General features: G+C 42.0%; 1 protein-coding gene across 1 annotated transcript in view; it reads left to right on the top strand.

The window, feature by feature from the left end:
* Window positions 1–2,992: 2,992 nt before the first annotated feature.
* The window catches only part of LOC121545505 (AF4/FMR2 family member 2), a 200,930-nt gene continuing 180,569 nt past the window's right edge, over window positions 2,993–23,353 (top strand). The window contains exon 1 of the mRNA XM_045206605.1: window positions 2,993–3,234. Coding sequence (XP_045062540.1) covers window positions 3,182–3,234 — 53 coding nt within the window. The 5' untranslated portion in view covers window positions 2,993–3,181. The remainder of the gene's footprint in view (window positions 3,235–23,353) is intronic.

Below are 23,353 nucleotides of genomic sequence, written 5' to 3'. Positions count from 1 at the left end.
GGCTGCTCTGGGGTCAGTTGTGCTGATTGAGGATCTGTCTGGCTAGCCTAGGTAATTGACGTTCTACTGGATCTGACTCCTTCCACCTCCTCCAGTCTGGACTGATAGGATCCTGAGCCTCCACTTCGCCCTGTGAGCCAGGGTTGAGGAGAGTTGAGATTGTGTTATGAACGGGCCGACAGAAGAGGGAAGTTAGAGAGATAATTAACTCTGAAATTACAGTGGTATAATTAGGAGGTGATCCCCCTCAGACCGTATCAGCTTAGCTCATAATGACTCTTTTTCATTTTAGGGAGATGAAAGGGGACACAGAGACAATTGCAGGGCCTCCTCTCACTCTGATTAGGTATTTTCCAATCACTTCTCACAGCTTCTGACAAGTGATTTAACCACAGGCAATTTCAACAAATGGCTGCTATGTCTCTTGCAGTGAATTATGTCCATGGGTGGACAAAGGGATTGGGAAAAATGTTGATGAACAATAAAAATGTTTTTTTTCCCACCACCCTAGTATGGAAGAAATGATGAAGACATCTATTTTAAAACATAATTGTGACAGTCGTGTACAAATATATTCTAGCTACATTGTGTATGCACAATATACATTGTGTATGCACAATATATTATATGGCAGTGTATGCACTTTAAAACGTACATACTGCAATGTGTATGTTAATCAGTGGTGAGACTAGGCAGGTTGTGTAAGAAAGAAAAGCATTCCCACTATGAAGGTTCAGATAAGGATTTGGGAACGGTGTTCTCCCTTTATCCCATCTGTCTGTGTAGCCCTGTGTTTCCCTGCTGCCAGTTTATGGGTCAACAACGCAAATTCAGTGTGGGGGCCTGGGAAGCACTGGGAGGCACCCAGAGCATGACGCAGAGCAGTGCTGGCATCTACCCCAGACTACCCCAAACAAAGACCCAACTAGAGAGACAGAGACTCTCACAGGCCCTTTCCCACCATGGCTTCCTCTATTGCCATCACAAATTACCAAAGACACCCCAAAAAATGCATGACAAACAAAGCACAGATACAGATTATAAGTGCATATCATGTTTTCATATGATGTTTAGTTGATTTTGTATTATGTTGCATTTCCTTCCCTAAGTTGGTTTATTTATTTTTTGGGGGGGAGGAGGTATAACCCATTAATGTAGTGAATTGGCTGCATAGTTAAATAAGCATTAAGTCATGATAAAGTAGATGTCTGCTGCTCTGAAAGGCAACATTCCCCATGTGAGGCATGGTGTGCTGTGCACCTGAGCACCCTGGCATAAGAACCAACACTATTATGCCCTCCATCCCTCCTCCTCTCCTCTGCTCTCCTCCGCTTTACCACTGTCCATAGAGAACAGGCAATAAAGCAGACGCTACCATTTAGTATGATATGTTACAGTTCGTATGGTATGTATTAATTTGTGGATGTCCATCAACCATTTTCTATGATATGTTACGAATTACAATTCGTATTATATGTTACGAATTTGTGAAACGTATGATATGTTACAAGTTCTAGCTAGGTGGCTAACCTTAGCTATCTGGCTAATGTTAGCTAGGCTAGGGGTTAGGGTTAGGGTTGGGGTTAAGGTTAGGGTTAAGTTTAGGAGTCAGGTTAAAGGTTTAAGGTTAGGGTTAGGGGAAGGGTTAAGGATAGGGGAAGGGTTAGCTAAAAGTGTTAGGGTTAGGGGAAGGGTTAGCTAACATGCTAAGTAGTTGCAAAGTAGTTGAAAAGTAGTTAGTAGTTGAAAAGTTGCTAATTAGCTAAAATGCTAAAGTTGTCCGTGATGAGATTTGAACTCACAACCTTTGGGTTGCTAGACATTTTCATTATACGCCCACCCAACCCAAGTCTTATGTAACCATACCAAATGTAACATCTCATACTAATTTGAGTTTCCCGGATTTACTTTTACTATGTTACGTCTAGTCTATGAGACCAGGCTGACTATTCTGGCAGTGAGATTAATATCAACTTGGAGGTATATGCCATAAATCAGAACAGACTCCCAGGCTCTATATGTGAGGAGGAGAGATGTATTGTAATAACGCATTGCATTACCAACCTTTGCCACGGCATGGTAGCTAGGCAAATCATGATACAGTCATGTAGGCTAGACCTCTGTTTTGATGTTGCATACACTTCTGCTCCATATTACAGGACACAGTAACCCAGTTCTATATGCTGTTAATGGAAGCAGACAGTATTTCTAGACACATATACTGCTGATATTTCTAATGTTTCTATCATGGCTCCCTCACTACAGTATAAATTAATTTACTGAGCTGTTTCCTCCACTGCCTTACTGCCATGCCGCCTGTCTGTTCCCCACATGGCCAATGCAGCTAGCACCGCCAAATAACTTATAACATACCTCTTTTCATTGTTATGATTACACATGAGATTGATGAAAGCAATTGGCTCAATAAAAATATGAAATGCTATCATATGTCTCGAACATATCACCATTACTGTGAAACTCCATGATTTATAGCACCTCTGTGTGAGGCTGTAGGGCCCAATGGGTCACAGTGTTGTCAACAACACCCATTTACAAAGTCAATATGGGTCAAAGACACTAAACACAACTCCTGAACTTGCCCTAGTCTATGATCAGTCAATAGTAAAATGACCTTCTGGCAACAACTGTTGTGAATAATGCTAATGCATGGTAATGCACAATTATCACACCCACTGCTTGAAAATGCATAATGTGATCATAATTTCTAAAGGGGTTATAACCTTATTATAACCTCCATAAAATATTGTTTGTTTTCCTCATAGGCCTATTTACTATTGGCTTTTTTATTTTTACATCTGAAGTTATTTTTGACAGATGACTTTGACAGCTAAAATGGGTGGGGCAAATATAATTTCAGCTAATTGGAAGTGATAAACCGAATACCTTAATTTGGAGTACCCGGGCTCCGTGTCGCCGCTTCTGCCTGTCTCAAGCTCCGCCTTCTGTTCACTGTGAGCGGTGGAGACTGGAGGCAGGCAGGGGAGGCAGTCGCGTTTTCCTTGCTGTGTGTGTACTGTATGCCAGTTCGCCAGAGAAACCACCGTACAGTACAGTACAGCTAGTTACAGTTAGCAGATCCACATAGAATTTATGTATGTAGACTGACGCATACGTTGAGCAGGCACCGGTTCCTTCTTGAACCAGACAACTGGGACCAACCATGGACCTATTCGAGTTTGACTTCTTTAGGGACTGGGAACTGGAGCAACAGTGGTACGTACAAGTATATTTAGTATTTCCTTTATGTATAACGTCTTTGTCAGATGCTGGGCTGCCACATCGATGCGCCCCGGCTTTTGGCGTTGGGCTCCTGGAATGCTCGCATTCCTTCTCGGAACGCATTAAAGTGAGAGATGAGTGTTAGGAATTATTTTACAGCCCCCTTCGTGTCTGCGCGGTACCTCTATTGTCATATTGTGCGTTGTTGGACAAGTAGTGGTAGAAAGTGTTCGGTGCGCACTCACAGCCAGGCACCTAGTGTCACATCATGAATGGGGGAAGTTCGCCCTTTGCTGGTTTTGCGCTCCATATACTACTGTATGTCAGCTTCAAATCAATCGGGATCATTTGATTCGTAATTGTATAGTTTGCACCCTGAACATGGGTTTCATAGGCTTTTATTGAGGTCGCCAATGTAGCTGCTGTGGATAAATTGCATGACAACTGAATCAATTGCCCTTGTCTGTCTTATTATTGTTTGTAAATATCCCTACTATTCTTTGTCAGATGCTTTACTTTAAAAAACATTTTAGGCATTTGTGTAGGCCTATTGTAAAGTTCGTAATAGATTTTATGGATCCAATAGGACATATTAATATAAAACCATATCATAGTGGTTTAGGGTGGTTTAGGATTAATCAATTGAGTAATTACCTGAATATATTCTTACACTTCAGTTTCCTCTGTTCCACATTTGACATCTGGTTGGCTAGTATGTACATTATTTGTATTTTGTACCTATTGCAATAATTATATTGTTAACCATATGATGTTATAATTTCAAATTGACACACTACTAATGTTTGTACACTTTAATTTGGATGCCATTGATTCCCTAAAGATTGAAATGTTCTATTCATTGTCAGAAATAGCACCATCACATGGTGAGACAGTAGGGGGTAAATAACTGTGAACATGATAACTCAACCCATGAGAGCAGGGAGTAGCCTACAATTGAGTAATTACCTGAATATATTCTTACACTTCAGTTTCCTCTGTTCCACATTTGACATCTGGTTGGCTAGTATGTACATTATTTGTATTTTGTACCTATTGCAATAATTATATTGTTAACCATATGATGTTATAATTTCAAATTGACACACTACTAATGTTTGTACACTTTAATTTGGATGCCATTGATTCCCTAAAGATTGAAATGTTCTATTCATTGTCAGAAATAGCACCATCACATGGTGAGACAGTAGGGGGTAAATAACTGTGAACATGATAACTCAACCCATGAGAGCAGGGAGTAGCCTACAGGATTGTATTCTCCCCCCCCTCCCCCCACACTCATTTTTGTTTTATTCCTACTCCATTCATTCATCCTTCCCTTTAGTTTTCCTCTCCCCACTCCCTCACACAATAGTTAAAACCACAGAATAATTCATAAATTCAGTATCAATTGTTTTATTTTCTGATCTTGGATTAATATACTAGGCTACTGTGCACTTAGACTGTTGAATTCCCACACGACTACAGGGCTTGCTAATCACGTTTGTTTCCATTGCTACTTTATTGATTGGATGCTGCAATACTTACATTAGTTGATTTTTGAGACACCTCTTTGGGTTAGTTGTTTCCATTTAGATTCATTCAATTCAAATTGCACTATTGGCCCAGCGTCGTCCGGGTTTGGCCAGTGTAGGCCGTCATTGTAAATAAGAATTTGTCCTTAACTGACTTGCCTAGTTAAATAAAGGTAAAATAAAAAAAATAAAAAAATAATGTCTCTTCATTTCCCCTCTACCTCTGAGAGTGCGAGACTGGAATGGAATGTGTAGCTGTAAACAAATAGCTCATTACAGCTTTCCATCAAAATACCTTTTTTTGCAATGTAATATCCCCTAGGCTGTTTCACAAAATGATGAGTGATTGAGAATCTTTCATGCCGCTGTAGTTGGTTTATAATGGTTGGTTGGATCTGGAGGTAAATTTTGGGGGTGCATAGCTCTGTTCAATGTGACCACAGTAAAATGTCTGTTAAATAACCAGATCACACCTTAGAGAGTTAAATAATTTGATAGAGGTTACCTTGGTATTAAATAATCCAGCTTGAAGGACAAGCATGGCTGAGATATGTCAATTTACATATATTTTTATTACAGCAAATAAGAAATAGAAAAAGACTGTACATGTCTTCTTTGCACGTCATCATGTATACTCTCTCACATAGTGTAGATGATTTCCATTGATTGATGCCTGCCATTATTATACTGCTTTGGCTTCATAAATAGGGTTTTCTTTCCGCTTCACAACTAGAACATGTGATAGTGATGTGAAATTATGTCCACCTCTTAAGCCAAGGGCAATATCCCAACACGGATATTGATTTTAATTTGATTACTCTCATGCTGGTTTAGGTAGAGCAAGTGTTGGGTTTAATCAAGTCAAATCCAGTCAGTTCCACGGTGAGAAGGAGTCAGTGAGGTGGGAAATGAGCTCCAGAGAGAGAGAGGGAGAGAGAGCATGGTTATTTGTACAGAGGGAGTGACGGACTGAGAGTGCCACCACGCTACGCCACTCCAGCAGCAGTGAGAAAAGACGAGGATGGGTGCTGGGGCTATGTGGAGGGCTAGGGCCGGTAGTTGTGCTTCACTCCAATTTGCAAGTCATATATCATGGCCTCAGCACCAGTAATAGTAGTTAAACCTCATTTAATGAAGGTCAAGGTTCTCCCCTTCTCTCCATTATGGTTTCTCGTCACTCAAGGGGGAATTAGCAGATAGACGGGGAATTGACACTTGTGTGTGGGTATATAGGCCTGGACTACTGTACTGTACACGGTGATGCCTCACTCTTGGCTTTGTGAGGAAAAATTAGAAGTAATTAAAGTAACACCTGTTTTATGGACATCCAGACCTTGGAATGGGTTTAACTCAGCCCTTTAAATTAGGTCTAGCTATTTATTGTCACTCTCTCTTTTAATTTTCTAGCTACATTATGACTTGACTGATCCCCAGGGATTACCCTATGACTCTAGTGTTTCTCGTGAAATAGTCATTTTCCCTTTTACTTGTACTTCTCAGCAGGGATTGCTGTCCAAATAATTCATTTTTATTTTGTTGGAAATGTGTAAAGCCTTGCAGCATTGCCGGACGGCGAAAAGAGAAAAAGAGTCTCTTTGAGGGTATGTGGGTATTGGATATGTAAAGTGATACTGGCAAGGTCCCTGCCTGGTGAAGCAGGATGGAAGGAAAAATAAAATCTTAAGTCTACTTCTGCTGATATTCTCACCAAAGGGGCCCAAGATCTCTGTAATTCTGAACCGACGTGTCTGGGGGAATAAGCTATGCTGGTGTGGTGGCAGTATCAATGGATAAAGAAAACGCTTCTGAATTAAATAGTATAAAGACTTATTAAGACAGTTCAACGGACCATCATAATTATTAGATAAATACATAGTTCACTGAAGACTAATTCAGACCTTTGAGCAAATACGTACATTAGAAGTGGATGTGAGGTGTACAGTATGATGACTATTATGTGTGGACATAATGGGTGTCTTATTGCTGTAATATAAGATAGTGGCCATAGAGCAGTGGCTGTTGTATGAAACAGTGGGCTTTCTGTGGATGTTTTTAGATGGGTGGAAATATAGCCCGGTCTCAGTTCTACATTTATATTTGTTTAGTTTGGTCAAAATCTGTTTGCAGAATTTCTCCCCATTTTTGTAAGCTGTGCCTTGCAGTCCCTTTTCTGCAGTTTAGTCACAGGGATTTTGTTTTCTCAAGGTTTGCAGCAGACCCACCACATTCCGCCCAGGTGCACAGACCACAGCTGGGGGGCCACATATTATAAAGGGCACCTGAGGAGCCTCTCTCAATGCCAATCTCATTTGTGCCCGGCGTGAAGAGACGGCCATGCCAGGCGGCCTGGTGGCATCTCTCTGCCCGTCCACCTCCTCTACGCTCCGTCACCGTGACACGGGCGCAGGCTCGCAGTAGTTGGCATCCTGGCTCCGCCTGCCAAGTCCACTGCCTCGGGGACTCGCTCTGCCATCTGCCAACGAGCAGCGAGTGCTGTGGAATGATAAAGCAGAGCCTCTCAGTGATCATGCGCTGTGGAGACTAAAGGTGAGGGTAGCACGGCCCTTCCACCCTCCAGTCTAGTGTGCAATTAACAAGTTCATCTGGAGCAGCTATTCCTGTCAGAGCTGGGAGACCTCACCTCACTAATATCCACCTGGCCTCGGCCAAGAGCTGGACTGAAGCTGGCAGAGGGGAGAGGTCAGAGGGGGGTCAGTATTTGATGTTTGTCTCAATCGAAGGATTTCTCTTTTGTCCTTGGCTGGGTGTAAATAGCCTGTGGTGGTGTTGGAAAGTGTATATTTCTGTGATGGAGAGTGAAAATGATTGAAGATAAGTACAACACTGTAGAGGAGGAATTGTATACAAATAATTATCCTCGACTATCCAGTAGCCACCTGTGATGTAGAGGATGAGAGTACCCATATAACGCCTACTACAGAACTATAGGATCAGAACACCCCACACCCCACACACTTCCACCCTACTACGTGCACCTCTGCATCATGCAATCAGAAAGCATGTGCCTACCTTCACCCACCCTTGACCTTGTGGTATGGGTGGTCACTTCGTCATCACACCTGTCTGTCACAGTCTATCAGGCCTTACTCAGTCCTCCACTAGTTCCTCAGTACAGTGTTGGAGGGGAGGAGAGGGCATTCCCTAAGACTAGGCTCAGGCGGATAAGACCCCGACTTCCAGTCCTTCACTAGCAGCTAGCCCGATCCATCTAAGATCCTGGCTGGCTGGCAGGCACTCCTTCTAGCACCCGCTACAGTTAATAACTCTGCACTAATTAGTGCACTAATTAATAAGGACTGTAGTGATGGCAAAATGGAGGTAAATTGGAGGCTTGAAACTGTTCTCACACCACCATGTGAGCAGAGAGGAGAGACCGTTGTGGATGTGGATGTGGAGGAGGCCATGTGAAGGGGGAAGAAGAGTTAAGACTCTGCACGCTTAAATGGACAGACTGGTTTTTAAATATTCAATACACTTGTGGAGAATCAACCTCCTTCTAATCTGTTACAATGTTTTAATACTTAGTTCATCATCATGTTACTTTCTCTGAACTATGTTCTTCTTTGATAAGGACTATGTAGCCTATTACATCAAGCCCTGCTTAGGGGAAAGCTCTACCAACTCTGGGAATTGAGTTTTATTGAATTCCAGCTGATAGATCTTGTGTGAAAATTTGAGTGCCTTTTATGCACTAGGTGTTCTTTGGGGAGAAATGCTGCTTTATTACGTCCTGTATTTTCTCTGTTTGCATCGGCTTCTGATGTCCCCGTGGACTTTCATATATTTAGTTTACCCTTCATTCATTCTGTTGTTATTAAGCCTTTACCACCAAAGCGGAGAACATTTGAACAGTTCTCAGAACAGTAAGTGTTAGAGAAGTTAAACAGGTTCATTAGAGCAAAGCAGTAATGAAACTAACAGCTCTGACAATTTTCTCTCATCAGCCGCCAAGGTTGTATTAACTTGGTGGAATAAACCCACTTCTGAGATAACCATTTAAGCAATAATTGAATTAAACAAGCTACAAATATTTGCCTGGTGAAAATAATTGAAATCTACGAGCAAATACATTTGAGCGGGGGTCCTCGTCAAGGCTGCCGTATTGTATCGTCACCTGATTGGTCGGCTGTAGCTTGAGTATCTCTGAGTTAATAGCATGCCTTTCTGCCACTGAGCAATTTACTTTCCAACTTCAAAGGTCAGTGCCTCCATTGAAAGCAGTGTATGACAAATAAGATGATTCAGTGGAGCCAGGCGAGGAACGGTCGAGATCTTTTTTTCTCTCATGGTAAATCAGTTTGTTTTAGGATGACCTTTCATGATTGGTCCAGTGTAAGCCAAAGGAAATTGCAAATTCTTTCAAGAGAACATAATATTCATGGAAATTTGGAATAAGCAAAGGTATTTGTCTCCTCTGCCAGAGAACTGAGCTTGTTGTGACATTATTTCACTGTTTGCTTTCAGAAGCTGATCTGAATAGGCTCGCAATTGACATGTGGGATAAGTGACCGACTAACATGTACAATGTAATGAGCTGTATAGAACACAGGTTTACTAATACTGTATGTCAACTCCCTCTAGGCTATGTCATCACACAGCTGCTTTGCCTTTATAGGGTGCAACACAATACAATACAATATAATATTATTAATCTACAATTGATGTTCTTAATCATGAATGAGCTAGTACAGTTTATGATCGTAGAGTATTCACACACACTGAATGCAAGCAACTTCCTCCCCCCATCCTCCTCATCACTGTAGAAAAAGGGAGAGGTAGCTAGTGGAATATATTTGCAGGCCCTCCTCTCCACTCCGGCAGAGAGCACAAAGGAAGCCTGGTGTCTGGCTGCCTGTGAATGAATCACACCTTGTTTGTTTGGGGAGACAGACAGAGGAGCACTGAGAACTGCTAAAGCTCTGCATGCCAAACACCTTGGCAGCAGGAGACACATCACCAGGCTTTCCACTTTTACCTAGGCCCCTCAAATCACCCTTTATTTACCTAGTGCTCAGTCTGTCTTAATTATAATTATGTGTACCATTTTACCAAGGTGTATAATTTGTGTTGTGTTCCCTTTTGTCAATGCTACTATTCAGTACCAATGCTATTAATTCTCTGTTCAGGTACGGTTTATTCAGTGTTGTAATGTAATTGTGTGTTACGCAGTATTTTCAATATTTCCCATGCACCCCAAAAACCTGATGGGGCAAAAAGTATGTGAGGCTGAAACAGCCTTTTCCTGCAATCTAGAGCCACAATCATTATGCTTAATTCTATGTATTTTTCTGCATATCTAAGCATACCTCTTGAGCTGTCTGTATCCTCCAGACTGGTGGTTCTTCTTTCAAATAAACTAAATATGCTTTTCTGCTAAAATCTGGGTAAAAGATCGAAAGGAATGTGAGTCTTATTCAGTACATTTAGTTATTGCTTGCTTTTCTACCAACCTTGCCAGCAGTCATGCCAGATAGAATAGTTAGAACATCATACTCTAACTTGACTGATAGCCTAAAATGGCTTCTTGGTAGCTAATTATTCGGATGGGAGATTGGGAACCTATCTGGGCTAGATAAACATTATTTGTATTTTTTTACAGGACAAATCTTAGGGGGAACGTGCCCTTGTGCCCCCTATGGGCGTGACGCTTCTGCCCCTATGCATTGTTGTTGTGTTGTGCCAGAGTACATTGCACTCAGCACACACATAAAAGCAGTGAGAAGAAAAGCAGATGTACCTATTTGCTGTCACTAGACTAGTGTTTGTGGCAGAAAAGGCTGCTGTGTGACATTACTGTCATCTTCAGAACAGCCCAGTGCAGTGCAGACCAGGGAAATGACAGTCCCAGTGGCTTTTACTGTCTGATAAAGATCACTCCACAATGCACATCTGCCTTACCACAAAAAATGGATAAAGTGAAGAATAACATCCAAAATGCCTTGAATAGAGAGCTATCTGCTCTTTTAAAGTCCCTGTGTTGTTAAGTGTAGTGAGCAACAAAGGGAATAGCTTGGGGAGGAACAGGTTGCTGTTATCTGTAGATGAGATATACAGTAACCTGGTGATTGGGACATTTTGATGGGAGCCACTCTGGCTAGGTTGAGGTTTGAGACTGAGACTCACTTAAAACAAATGCAATGGTAGAGTAAGTATTCATCCCCCTTGGCATTTTTCCTATTTTGTTGCCTTACAGCCTGCAATTAAAATTGATTTTTTTGGGGGGGTTGTATCATTTGATTTACACAACATGCCTACCACTTTGAAGATGCAAAGTCAATACTTTGTCAATACTTTGTAGAGCTACCTTTTGCAGAAATTACAGCTGCAAGTCTCTTGTGGTATGTCTCTATAAGCTTGGCACATCTAGCCACTGGGATTTTTGCCCATTCTTCAAGGCAAAACTGCTCCAGCTCCTTCAAGTTGGATGGGTTCCGCTGCTGTACAGCAATCTTTAAGTCATATCACATATTCTCAATTGGATTGAAGTATGGGCTTTGACTAGGCCATTCCAAGACATTGAAATGTTTCCCCTTAAACCACTCGAGTGTTGCTATAGCAGTATGCTTAGGGTCATTGTCCTGCTGGAGGGTGAACCTCGGTCCCAATCTGTAAAATGTGGCCCCGTAAAGCTCAGTTGGTAGAGCATGGCGCTTGCAATGCCAGGGTTGTGAGTTCGATTCCCAAGGGGGGCCAGTATGAAAAAAATCAAAAATATATGCACTCACTAACTGTAAAGTCGCTCTGGCGCGTCTGCTAAATGACTAAAATGTCAATGTAAATCTCTGGAAGACTGAAACAGGTTTCCCTCAAGAATTTCCCTGTATTTAGCGCCATCTATCATTCAATTCTGACCAGTTTCCCAGTCCCTGCCAAACATCCCCACAGCATGATGCTGCCACCACCATGGTTCACTGTGGGGATAGTGTTCTCGGGGTGATGAGAGGTGTTGGGTTTGCACCAGATATAGCGTTTTCCTTGATGGCCAAAAAGCTCAATTTTAGTCTCATCTGACCAGAGTACCTTCTTCCATATATTTGGGGAGTCTCCCACATGCCTTTTGGTGAACACCAAACGTGTTTGCTTCAATTTTTCTTTAAGCAATGGCTTTTTTCTGGCCACTCTTCCGTAAAAGCCCAGCTCTGTGGAGTGTATGGCTTAAAGTGGTCCTATGGACAGATACTCAAATCTCCGCTGTGGAGCTATGCAGCTCCTTCAGGGTTATCTTTGGTCTCTTTGTTGCCTCTTTAATTAATGCCCTCCTTGCCTGGTCCATGAGTTTCGGTGGGCGGCCCTCTCTTGGCAAGTTTGTTGTGGTGCCATATTCTTTAAAAAAATGATAAAGAATTTAATGGTGCTCCATGGGATGTTCAAAGTTTCTGATATTTTTTTATAACCCAACCCTGATCTGTACTTCTCCACAACCTTGTCCCTGACCTGTTTGGAGAGCTCCTTGGTCTTCATGGTGCCGCTTGCTTGGTGGTGCCCATTGCTTAGTGGTGTTGCAGACTCTGGGGCCTTTCAGAACAGGTGTATATATACTGAGATCATGTGACAGATCATGTGACACTTAGATTGCACACAGGTGGACTTTATTTAACTAATTATGTGACTTCTGAAGGTAATTGGTTGCACCAGATCTTATATAGGTTTTTCATAGTAAAGGAGGTGAATACATATGCACGCACCACTTTTCCGCTATTTATTTTGTTGAATTTTTTGAAATAAGTAATTTTTTTCTAGTAGAAAGAGGAGGAAGGGTAGCGCTACTAAGGTACACAGTAGTAAATGTTGGTAGACAGAAGGTGGTCTTGGTAAAAGGGGTGAATTGGTCATCAAAAAGAAAGGAGGACCAAGGCACTCTTCATATAATTAAAATGCCTTTATTAGTATGGCATGTTCAATAGAAACAAGGTTTAAAAAAAATCTGACGTGTTTCGGCTGCATGGTCTTTGTCAGGGAGTCAAGCTTATAAGGACTCCCTGACGAAGGCCAATTTGGACTATTTTGTGTATGCCCATTACATGAAATCCAAATAAAAATCCATTTAAATTACAGATTGTAATGCAACAAAATAGGAAAAATGCCAAGTGGGTTGAATACTTTTGCAAGGCACTGTACAAACCATGGGACAATGCATTTCTACTTTTGTTATTATGTAAAATATGAAATAGCTTATTGCACTCAATTGGTATTTGAAATTGTAATAGTAAGTAATTTGCCTGTTACGTGATTATCACAATGTATTTTGCTTCAAAACATTTGATATGCCTATTCAATGGATTATCTTGGGAATTACACACAATTTTGGACAATAGATTTTATGGATATTACAATGCCATTAAACATAAGCTATCAAAGTAGACTGCTAATACTTTTGTCATTCATATTAGTCCTCTGTTATTTGCCCATTGTCAGATGAAACACTTTTCTCTGGATAATGTCATTGCAGCTTTTATGCTCTTTTGGGAGTTATTTTCCTAATATCACAGTGGAGAGAATGGGGATCTGGGTAAAACCCCAGTTAAGTCAGGCAGTTAGTTTAGTTTAGTTTAGGAACACTCCTCAACACACTAAAAACCCCAAAGAAAACACATCTCATGCTAGGAAGACTTAGGTGATTCTACAAGGTTAGTTGCTGGAGGAGAATAACACTATGCTGTGGACTTTTCACATAGCTCCCCTTTGATAAAGTATTTCCAATTGCCCTTGAATTGAATCACTGTGATGAATTCAGCAGAATAGAGCTATTACTTTTGCCATTATAGATCCCTGTGCTTCAGAGCTGTCAAACCTGGAATAGTGTGTGCAATACGTGAGATATTCATAGAATGGTCTGTTATTTCTCTCAAACTTCAAACGCTGTGTTCCTTTGTGTCGGCATAGTTAGCAGCCGTCGCTGCCACACATTCACTCCAAGGTAGAGAAATGTCACAGGCTGCCATGGTTTTGTAATACATATTCATGCATAAATAAACAGCAATGAATCACAGCCTAGCCTCTTTATAATGGAAGTGTTTGTGACACATCCATTGTTGTCATGAACTGAAATACGGAATAAACATAGAAGAATATAAGCCAAAGCCTTCATTGACATGCAACGCTCTAGGCAGGTGATGTTGGTCTTTTATGCCATATAGCCTAATCTTCTGAACTTTCTATTGCATTTTCCTCTTCTCCTTTGTCCCCTCAAGCATTACAGATGCATCCAAGTTGACACAGGATGACGGGCTAGCGTGTGAAGTGTGTGTGGACCTCCCAGACCACTAACGTTATCATCAAGGCTAATGTTTTTAGGCATGCCTTAGTCAAGGGGACAGATTAACTGTTGATGATGTGGTGGTGTTATGGCTGGGCTGCAAGGTACATACTGTAGGCCTATAGCAGTGGCTGGTCTAATTTACTCTCCTGTCTAACTGTTAGCTACAGTACGTCAGCTGTACCTTTTGCTGTGCAGTATGTCTGAACGTAAGGGTGGTGTCAAGGTTGACAAATTAACACCTTGGCATGAATATATTTGCTTTTTTATTTCAGCACCGCTGCTGTAATTCTGTTCCTCTGGCTCACAGCAATGTTTTCACAGTAAAGAGGCAGACATTAGCATCACATTAGTACTTCTTTATTATTTGTCTTTTCCTTGAAGCTCTTGTTGAATTCCCCGAAGCTCTTCACATTATCTGAGCGTAGTGGGATTCCTCCCTGTGTGGAAAATCAAACCTTTTAGTGAAAAAGTGCCGCAGGGATTTCTAGCTAAAAGGCCTGTGTGGCTGTGGAGACTGAGAGAGACCCAGCTGGGAGGGAAGTCAACAAGCAAATGGCAGGAGAAAAACGTCATCAATTGAGAAGTGATGGCCACGCCACGGGGGCCTGGCGTTGGTGATTTATGGCACGTTTCTGTTTTCCCAGCATGCCTTTTCACAGATCTCATGGCATTGACGGATTACTCTAAGTGTGAACAACATACCTGTTAGAAATCAATTTGAATTTTTTTGTGGAGTGGCCTGCTAGTCGACTAGACCAGAGGAAGTGTTTAGTGCGTGTTTGTGGCCACACCCTCATTGATATTTTGCTATTCATCTCTGCTGTAATTTCTGTCTTCCTCCCGAGCCGGACATACAGCAGAGTTGTAGTTAACCAGTTTTATTGTGATGTGACTAAGATGGATGTGACATTGTCCTCTATTGCCCGCCAGAGTGTGTGAGTGTTAATGAAGCCATTAGCACAGTCCGAGCCACTGGAGAGAATAGTGAAATTACCATTATTCTGCATCCATTAAGCCATAATATGCCACCGTCTCTCCATACTCAACTCGCTCTCCCCCTCTCCTTCTCTATCTCTTTTTACCTTTATCTCTCTCTCTTTCTCTCCTTCCATTAATTCATTTGTTATCAAAAGCAGTTAGGTGCAAAAAAGACTGGTGGTGTTCATAATAATGTATCTTAGAATTACCTTCCTCACACACTGGCTCCAGAATGCTCTCTCTCTGTCTCTCTTTGTCTTTCTCTCTGAGAGAGACCTTAAAAAAAAAAAGCAAATGGCCTATACAATTCATAAATCTTATTACCTCCAAATCCCGTTTTCATGTGCCTTAAGAGACAATTTTCCTGACACAAAATCAAGAAGATCCCTCTGCTAACCTTGAATTGATTTGAAGTTTTCTAAACTCTCTCTTTTTTTCTTGCTGGGGATGGAGAGTGGGATGTGTTCTTCTGGCTGTTCTTGGTATTGTGGAGGCTTTGACTCCCAGATTATAGACACCCTGGAATGCCTGCAGCTCTCTGTCGCTCTTGTTTGCTGACGGACTGTGACTAATTTCAAACGACTTTAATTAAAGAGGAAAAGCTTCTCTCCAGTGGACGTCTGGGGAGTTGACAGGGGAATGGTTTCTAGGAGGCTTTGTGGGTAATGCAGTTGTGATGTCTTACGTCTGTTGCTGCTTCCCACAGCTGCTTGGGAGACAACGGTGGCCCCACATAACGCTAGGAAGTCCCGACGGAAGCTAGACAAACGCCGTATGACCACATACACTACACAACCAAAAGTATGTGGACACCTGCTTGTTGAACATCTCATTCCAAAATCATGGGCATTAATATGGAGTTGGTCCCCCATTTGCTGCTATAACAGCCTCCATTCTTCTGGGAAGGCTTTCCACTAGATGGTGTAACATTGATGCGGGGACTTGCTTCATTCAACCACAACAGCATTAGTGAGGTCGGGCATTGATGTTGGGTGATTAGGCCTGTCTCGCAGTCGGTGTTCCAATTAATCCCAAAGGTGTTCGATGGGGTTGAGGTCAGGGCTCTGTGCAGGCCAGTCAAGTTTTTCCACACCGTTCTCCTTGAATCCGCCAAACCCAGATTCATCTGTCGGACTGCCAGATGGTGAAGCGTTATTCATCACTCCAGAGAACACGTTTCCACTGCTCCTGAGTCCAATGGCGGCGAGCTTTATACCACTCCAGCCGACGCTTGGCATTGCGCATGGTGATCTTAGGCTTGTGTGCGGCTGCTCGGCAATGGAAACCCATTTCATGAAGCTCCCAACGAACTGTTCTTGTGCTGACGTTGCTTCAAGAGACATCTTGGAACTCAGTAGTGAGTGTTGCAACCGAGGACAGGTGATTTTTATGCGCTACGTGCTTCAGCACTCGCCGGTCCCGTTCTGTGAGCTTGTGTGGCCTACCCCTTCGCGGCTGAGCCGTTGTTGCTCCTAGACGTTTCCACTTTACAATAACAGCACTTACAGTTGACCGGGACAGCTCTAGCAGGGCTGAAATTTGACGAACTGACTTGTTGGAAAGCTTGGATCCTATGACGAGCTCTTCAGTAAGGCCATTCTACTGCCAATGTTTGTCTATGGAGATTGCATGGCTGTGTGCTCGATTTTATACACCTGTCAGCAACGGGTGTGGCTGAAATAACTGAATCCACTCATTTGAAGGGGTGTCCACATACTTTTGTATAAATAGTGTATAAATGCTCCTTTTGCTGTGTGACCTGTCCAGAATAGGTCAAGTCAACATGCTACAAACGTACACTAACATTAGCGATAGCACACTTTGTTTGACACCAAGTCTGTCCTCAGTTGGCTTGATACAGAGAAATCACTTTTATGAACGCAGAGAAAAGAGAAACAGAGAAAAGCATTGACTGGGTCAATGAAAAGCAGAGGAGAAAGGCATTTCTGGTCTGGCAGCATGAGAAATCTTTACAGGAAGTGTCCGTGGCACACAGGAAGCAGCGAGTGTTTTGGGACAATGACCCAGCCGCTCTGTGCTCATTGATTGGCTGAGAGCAGGTTTGTGCTCCCAATTAACATTGTTCAGTTTCATTACGGTCAGATTAGACACAGCCGGCTTTTGCAGATCCTGACTAAGAATCCAGTAACCGGGAAATCAATTAGAACAAAGGAATGGCTACTGCCTCTCTGCTGCCTCTCCTAACAAACAGACAGACAACCAGTTAACTGGGGCCGCAGCAGAGTGGTTTTGGCAATAACGGCATCGTTCATGGATTAGGACTCTCTGGGTGCCCTGGTCAAGTGTGATTTCTTATATTGAATTAACTTCACTAGGATGGCGGTTAGTGTAGTTGAACACATCAATTCCATATTGTTACTGATCCCAGGCTGTGATAGCAGAAACATTAGACTTGTCTCAAGTCATTAGGTATTCATTGGCTGTCTGAGCTATAGCTAACCACCAGCATCTTAATTGGTTACTACAAGAGAGATTATTTTTTTAATCATACATTTATAGCAAAACAGATTATTTAATGATATTTTGGGATAAACATTATTATCATATTCCCATCATTATAATTATAATTATTCCATGATGTCCCTTCCTATCTACACCATTGGCAGTATGTGTGTGCTGTTTGGTGGAAGCTGTGTTTAGAAGCTTAGTAAAGTGATAGGATTGGTTGGGTCTGTGTGTTTTGGGCCGGTGTGTGTCACAGCTCCCCCTCATCCAGGTTTCTGGGAGCGAGTCTCTTCCCAGTCCCCTCTGTGGCGTAGTTCCAGGTCGCATCCTGGTGGCTCTGGTGGCTCTGTGACTGCAGATAATAGGGGGCTGGCAGGCATGGGCACGGCCATGGCAGCCTGCGGTCTCACACCACTGCACCTCTGGCTACCAGGGGGGGCTTGCACTGGCTCCCTTGCTAGTATAAACGCACACACACACACACACACACACACACACACACACACACACACACACACACACACACACACACACACACACACACACACACACACACACACACACACACACACACACACACACACACACACATACACACACACACACACACACACACACACACATATATATATTTACACACACACACACACACACACACACACATACACATACACACACACACATTCACACATACACACACACACACACACACACACACACACACACACACACACACACACACACACACACACACACACACACACCGCACCATACAAATACATCAACACCCCTCTACTGGCCTCCTCTTCAGCCCCACATTGTTGCCTTAACATGTTGGAGAGACCAGTTTGGGAGGCAGTTTAACCTATGAACAGTTTATGAATGGATTAATTATTTTATCATAAGATTACATTTTCGGCTGTATAGCATTCAAGAGTATGGGCAATTCCATTTTACAGTTTTTTCCAACTGCTTACACACGTTTTCAAAACGATGTCTCCTTTTTTCAAAACTCTACACACAATTCCCAAAACTGCACACACAAAATGCAAAATGCCTCACATCTTCTTCAAAATGTAACACTGCATTCAAAATGCCATAAACACATGTCAGAATGAAGCATTTGCATTAAATGGCATACACTTATTTCATAATAGTAAATTTTTGGATATACCATGTAAACACTGTTGTTCTAAATCTAAAGCTCTTTGGTCTTTCATAGCCTTATATCTACATTTCAATACAATGTTCTACAGTAAAAGTAATCTACTGAGAGGGGTAACAAATACACTGTAAACACCAATGCAATGTAGAAACAGAAAATATTTATTAGGCCAAACATTACTGTTGTATACAGTAGCATACAACAAAACCATAAACATATGTAAACCAAAAGTATATTCTTTAGAATACAGTAAAGAACACAATTGTGTGTGTGGGGTCCCGGGGGGGCAGTCCAGGAATTGGTAGGGGGGGGCAGTCACTAGTGCTAAGCTACGCTTCATCTCTTCTCCGGGCTGGGTCTGGCCACAATACTTCGTCCACATCACAAGATACGTTTTCTCTTGCCAAACATCGAGGGAAGTATCTCCTAGCATGGCGTATCCAACCTTGGACAGAGGCAACCTCTATGTCCCCACATGCGTCCTCCATTGCCTGGAGAAGCAGCATGCGGGCATAGGGTTGGCGATCATACACTTTCCAGCGCCAGGCTGAGAAGAATTCCTCTATGGGATTTAGAAAAGGTGAATATGGGGGTAGGTACAAAACTACAAATTGTGGATGGGTGGCAAACCAGTTTTGGACCAGAACAGCCCGGTGAAAACTAACATTGTCCCATATAATCACAAATCTAGCAGGCTCCTGATCTGGATCAGGGACAAGCATTGTGTAAATTGCATCCAGAAAAGTGAGCATATGGCCGGTGTTGTACGGACCCAGTATGGCATTGTGATGGAGGACCCCGTATTTCGCAGATTCTTGACTCTGTCAGAGTTTCTCTCAAATGGCACCTTGTAAAGTTGTTTCATCGTCACTTGGTGCCATTGGAGGATGCGTTGTATGGTCGACAGGCTTACAGCATTGATGTTGTTACAGTTTTTTCCAACTGCTTACACACGTTTTCAAAACTATGTCTCCTTTTTTCAAAACTCTACACACAATTCCCAAAACTGCACACACAAAATGCAAAATGCCTCACATCTCCTTCAAAATGTAACACTGCATTCAAAATGCCGTAAACACATGTCAGAATGAAGCATTTGCATCAAATGGCAAACACTTCTTTCATAATAGTACATTTTTGGATATACCATGTAAACACTGTTGTTCTAAATCTAAAGCTCTTTGGTCTTTCATAGGCTTATATCTACATTTCAATACAATGTTCTACAGTGAAAGTAATCTGCTGAGAGGGGTAACAAGTATACTGTAAACACCAATGCAATGTAGAAACAGAAAATATTTATTAGGCCAAACATTACTGTTGTATACAGTAGCACACAACAAAACCATAAACATATGTAAACCAAAAGTATATTCTTTAGAATACAGTAAAGAACACAATTGTGTGTGTGGGGTCCCGGGGGCAGTCCAGGAATTGGTAGGGGGGTGGGCAGTCACCAGTGCTAAGCTACGCTTCATCTCTTCTCCGGGCTGGGTCTGGCCACAATACTTTGTCCACATCACAAGATAAGTTTTCTCTTGCCAAACATCGAGGGAAGTATCTCCCTAGCATGGCGTATCCAACCTTGGACAGAGGCAACCTCTATGTCCCCACATGCGTCCTCCATTGCCTGGAGAAGCGGCATGCGGGCATAGGGTTGGCAATCATACACTTTCCAGCGCCAGGCTGAGAAGAATTCCTCTATGGGATTTAGAAAAGGTGAATATGAGGGTAGGTACAAAACTACAAATTGTGGATGGGTGGCAAACCAGTTTTGGACCAGAACAGCCCGGTGAAAACTAACATTGTCCCATATAACCACAAATCCAGCAGGCTCCTGATCTGGATCAGGGACAAGCATTGTGTAAATTGCATCCAGAAAAGTGAGCCTATGGCCGGTCTTGTACGGACCCAGTGTGGCATTGTGATGGAGGACCCCGTTTTGAGTGATGGCAGCACACATAGTTATATTACCCCCACGCTGTCCAGGGACATTGGTAATTGCCCTCTGTCCTTTTACATTTCTTCAGCGGCGCCTGGTTTTGGTGAGGTTGAAGCCAACCTCATCCACATAAATAAATCTCCTTCCTTCTCTTCTTTGCCCTCGTCCTCTTCTTCCTCTTCCTCTTCCTCTTCATTTTCCTCTTCCTCCTCCTCCTCCTCTTCCAACACTTCGTCTTTGAATTTGTCCTCGTTGTTGTCCCCTGCCTCTCCCTCCTACTCCTCTTGCTCTCTGTCCATTGTTGGCATCCATTGTTCAAAACAGGTAATCTGACCTTTGACCTATTTATAGGCCTATACTACAGTAAAGCAGTGATTGGTTAGTGATCAGTTAAGCAATTAGTGTTTGCACATGTGAAGAGTGTGTGTGTGACCTGGTGAATAAGTGTAGCATTTTGAATGGTTGTGTTTGGAAAAGGAAAGCAAGTCACTTCCTGTTAGATTTTTGTGTTTTAGGTAGAGAATTGTGTGTAGTGTTTTGAAAAAAGTGTTTTATGCAATTGACAACTGAGTCAAAGGCTGAGAAATAGCTTATGGTTTTGGAGATTTGGTGTGTAGTTTTGCACTTTGAGTGAGAGGTTTCAAAAATCGTGTGACATGAAAAGATTTTGTGTGTAAGCAGTCGGAAAAAACTGTAAATATGGTGTCATTATTCAAGATATGCTCTCTTATCTCTCAAATCCTAATTGCATTGTTGGCCAAAACCATATTTATAATTGCAGTCTCCTGTACATCTGTAAACAAGCGTCCTCGTCCTCCATGATGTCTTTGCCTTTCCACTCTGTACAAAATTCAAACACAGTATGTGTTCAGCATAGGAACTGTAAACAATGTACACAAAAATGTAGTACAGCATTATAACCAACCTCATTCATTCAATGCAGTGCAGTAAATGGATGGCTTAGAGTTACAAATGTTTATGTAATACTATGCAGTCATACGTATTTTACAGTACATTACTGTAATGCTAAAATAGTCATTAGATAGTTGCATACCTGTTCTCATTTCTGAAGGTTCGAATTATGGACGCCACTGTAAATCGACTCAAGTTGGGCTGGACTCTCAGTCCAGCCTCTCTCATGGTCAAACCGTGGTTGATCACATGATCAACAAGTGTTGCCCTAATCTCATCAGAGATGGCTCTCCTTCCTTCTCTTCTTTGCCCTCGTCCTCTTCTTCCTCTTCCTCTTCCTCCTCCTCTTCCAACTATTCGTCTTTGAATTTGTCCTCGTTGTTGTCCCCTGCCTCTCCCTCCTACTCCTCTTGCTCTCTGTCCATTGTTGGCATCCATTGTTCAAAACAGTCCTATACTACAGTAAAGCAGTGATTGGTTAGTGATCAGTTAAGCAATTAGTGTTTGAACATGTGAGGAGAGTGTGTTTGACCTGGTGAATAAGTGTAGCATTTTGATTGGTTGTGTTTGGAAAAGGAAAGCAAGTCACTTCCTGTTAGATTTTTGTGTTTTAGGTAGAGAATTGTGTGTAGTGTTTTGAAAAAAGTGTTTTATGCAATTGACAACTGAGTCAAAGGCTGAGAAATAGCTTATGGTTTTGGAGATTTTGTGTGTAGTTTTGCACTTTGAGTGAGAGGTTTCAAAAATCGTGTGACATGAAAATATTTTGTGTGTAAGCAGTTGGAAAAAACTGTAAGAGAATGACGCTGAGACTATGATTTTTCACCTTAAAATGTATGCCAAACAACTTAAAACAATTTCTACTGAACATTTTAGAGTAGAGTAGAGTTCAGTACATTAGAGTACAGTTCAATTATACTGTAGTGTGCTCTACTGTACATAACAGTACTGTACTGACCTACAGTATACTTTACTAAAAATTTTTTTACTGTACTGTAATGTGCTGTCCAAACTTGTGAAACATAGACGTCTATCATTGGTTTGGACTGACCAAATTTCAACTACTTTTCATCATCCGCTTTTCTATCTGTTTGACCAGAAACTAAAGCCCTTGCTTATTCCTAATTTTAGGATGGAAATGGTGGGAAAATGTATATATGCCTTAATGTAAAAAAAACATAGACTCTTAGCTTTCATTTGACACCAAATGTCATGTGCTCCTATGAACTTCACATGCTGGTGATCATGGGTTCTTTTACATGGAAATGGCGGTATGCTACCTTGAGTTCTCAGTCACCTCCAAGTTTTGAGCCAAATTAAAACATTGCTTGCTTTCTTTCTAGATGAAAATTAACAAGAGAGCCAGTCACATAGTTCCTTTTCAAACATTTCCATACCTTTTCTGTGTCTGCCCTATCCCAGAGGAAGGCCATTTACCCAACCAAGCCACATACTGTAGCTCTATTTCCAACATTTCAATACCTTTTTTGTTCCTCAATAAAGGACCGCAATCTAGGCTTTGAAGGTTGTCTGGTTTAGAGGCAGCAACAGTCTTTTGTAAAGTATCTGTATTACCTCAGTATCTTCATGCTTACAGACTTACAGAGGAGAATAACACCGATGTACACAACAGAGGCAAATTGACCAAAGGCGCCGCTTTGCTAAATTATGCAGTGCTTCTCCAACCGTTTGGCATCAAGCTATCGGTCGCCGCTGTGCCGGCCTGAAATGGCAGAGGAGACTAAAAGGCAATTTTATTATTTTGATAATGTTGATTTTATTGGAAAATCAATGGGCTCCAACTATGCATGTACGCTCGGGGTATTTGTACAGGATGA

Source organism: Coregonus clupeaformis, chromosome 3, assembly GCF_020615455.1.
Source record: "Coregonus clupeaformis isolate EN_2021a chromosome 3, ASM2061545v1, whole genome shotgun sequence".
NCBI classification, from domain to species: Eukaryota; Metazoa; Chordata; class Actinopteri; order Salmoniformes; family Salmonidae; genus Coregonus; species Coregonus clupeaformis.
Note: the sequence above shows the minus strand (reverse complement) of the source record. Positions and strands in the feature narration are given on the sequence as shown.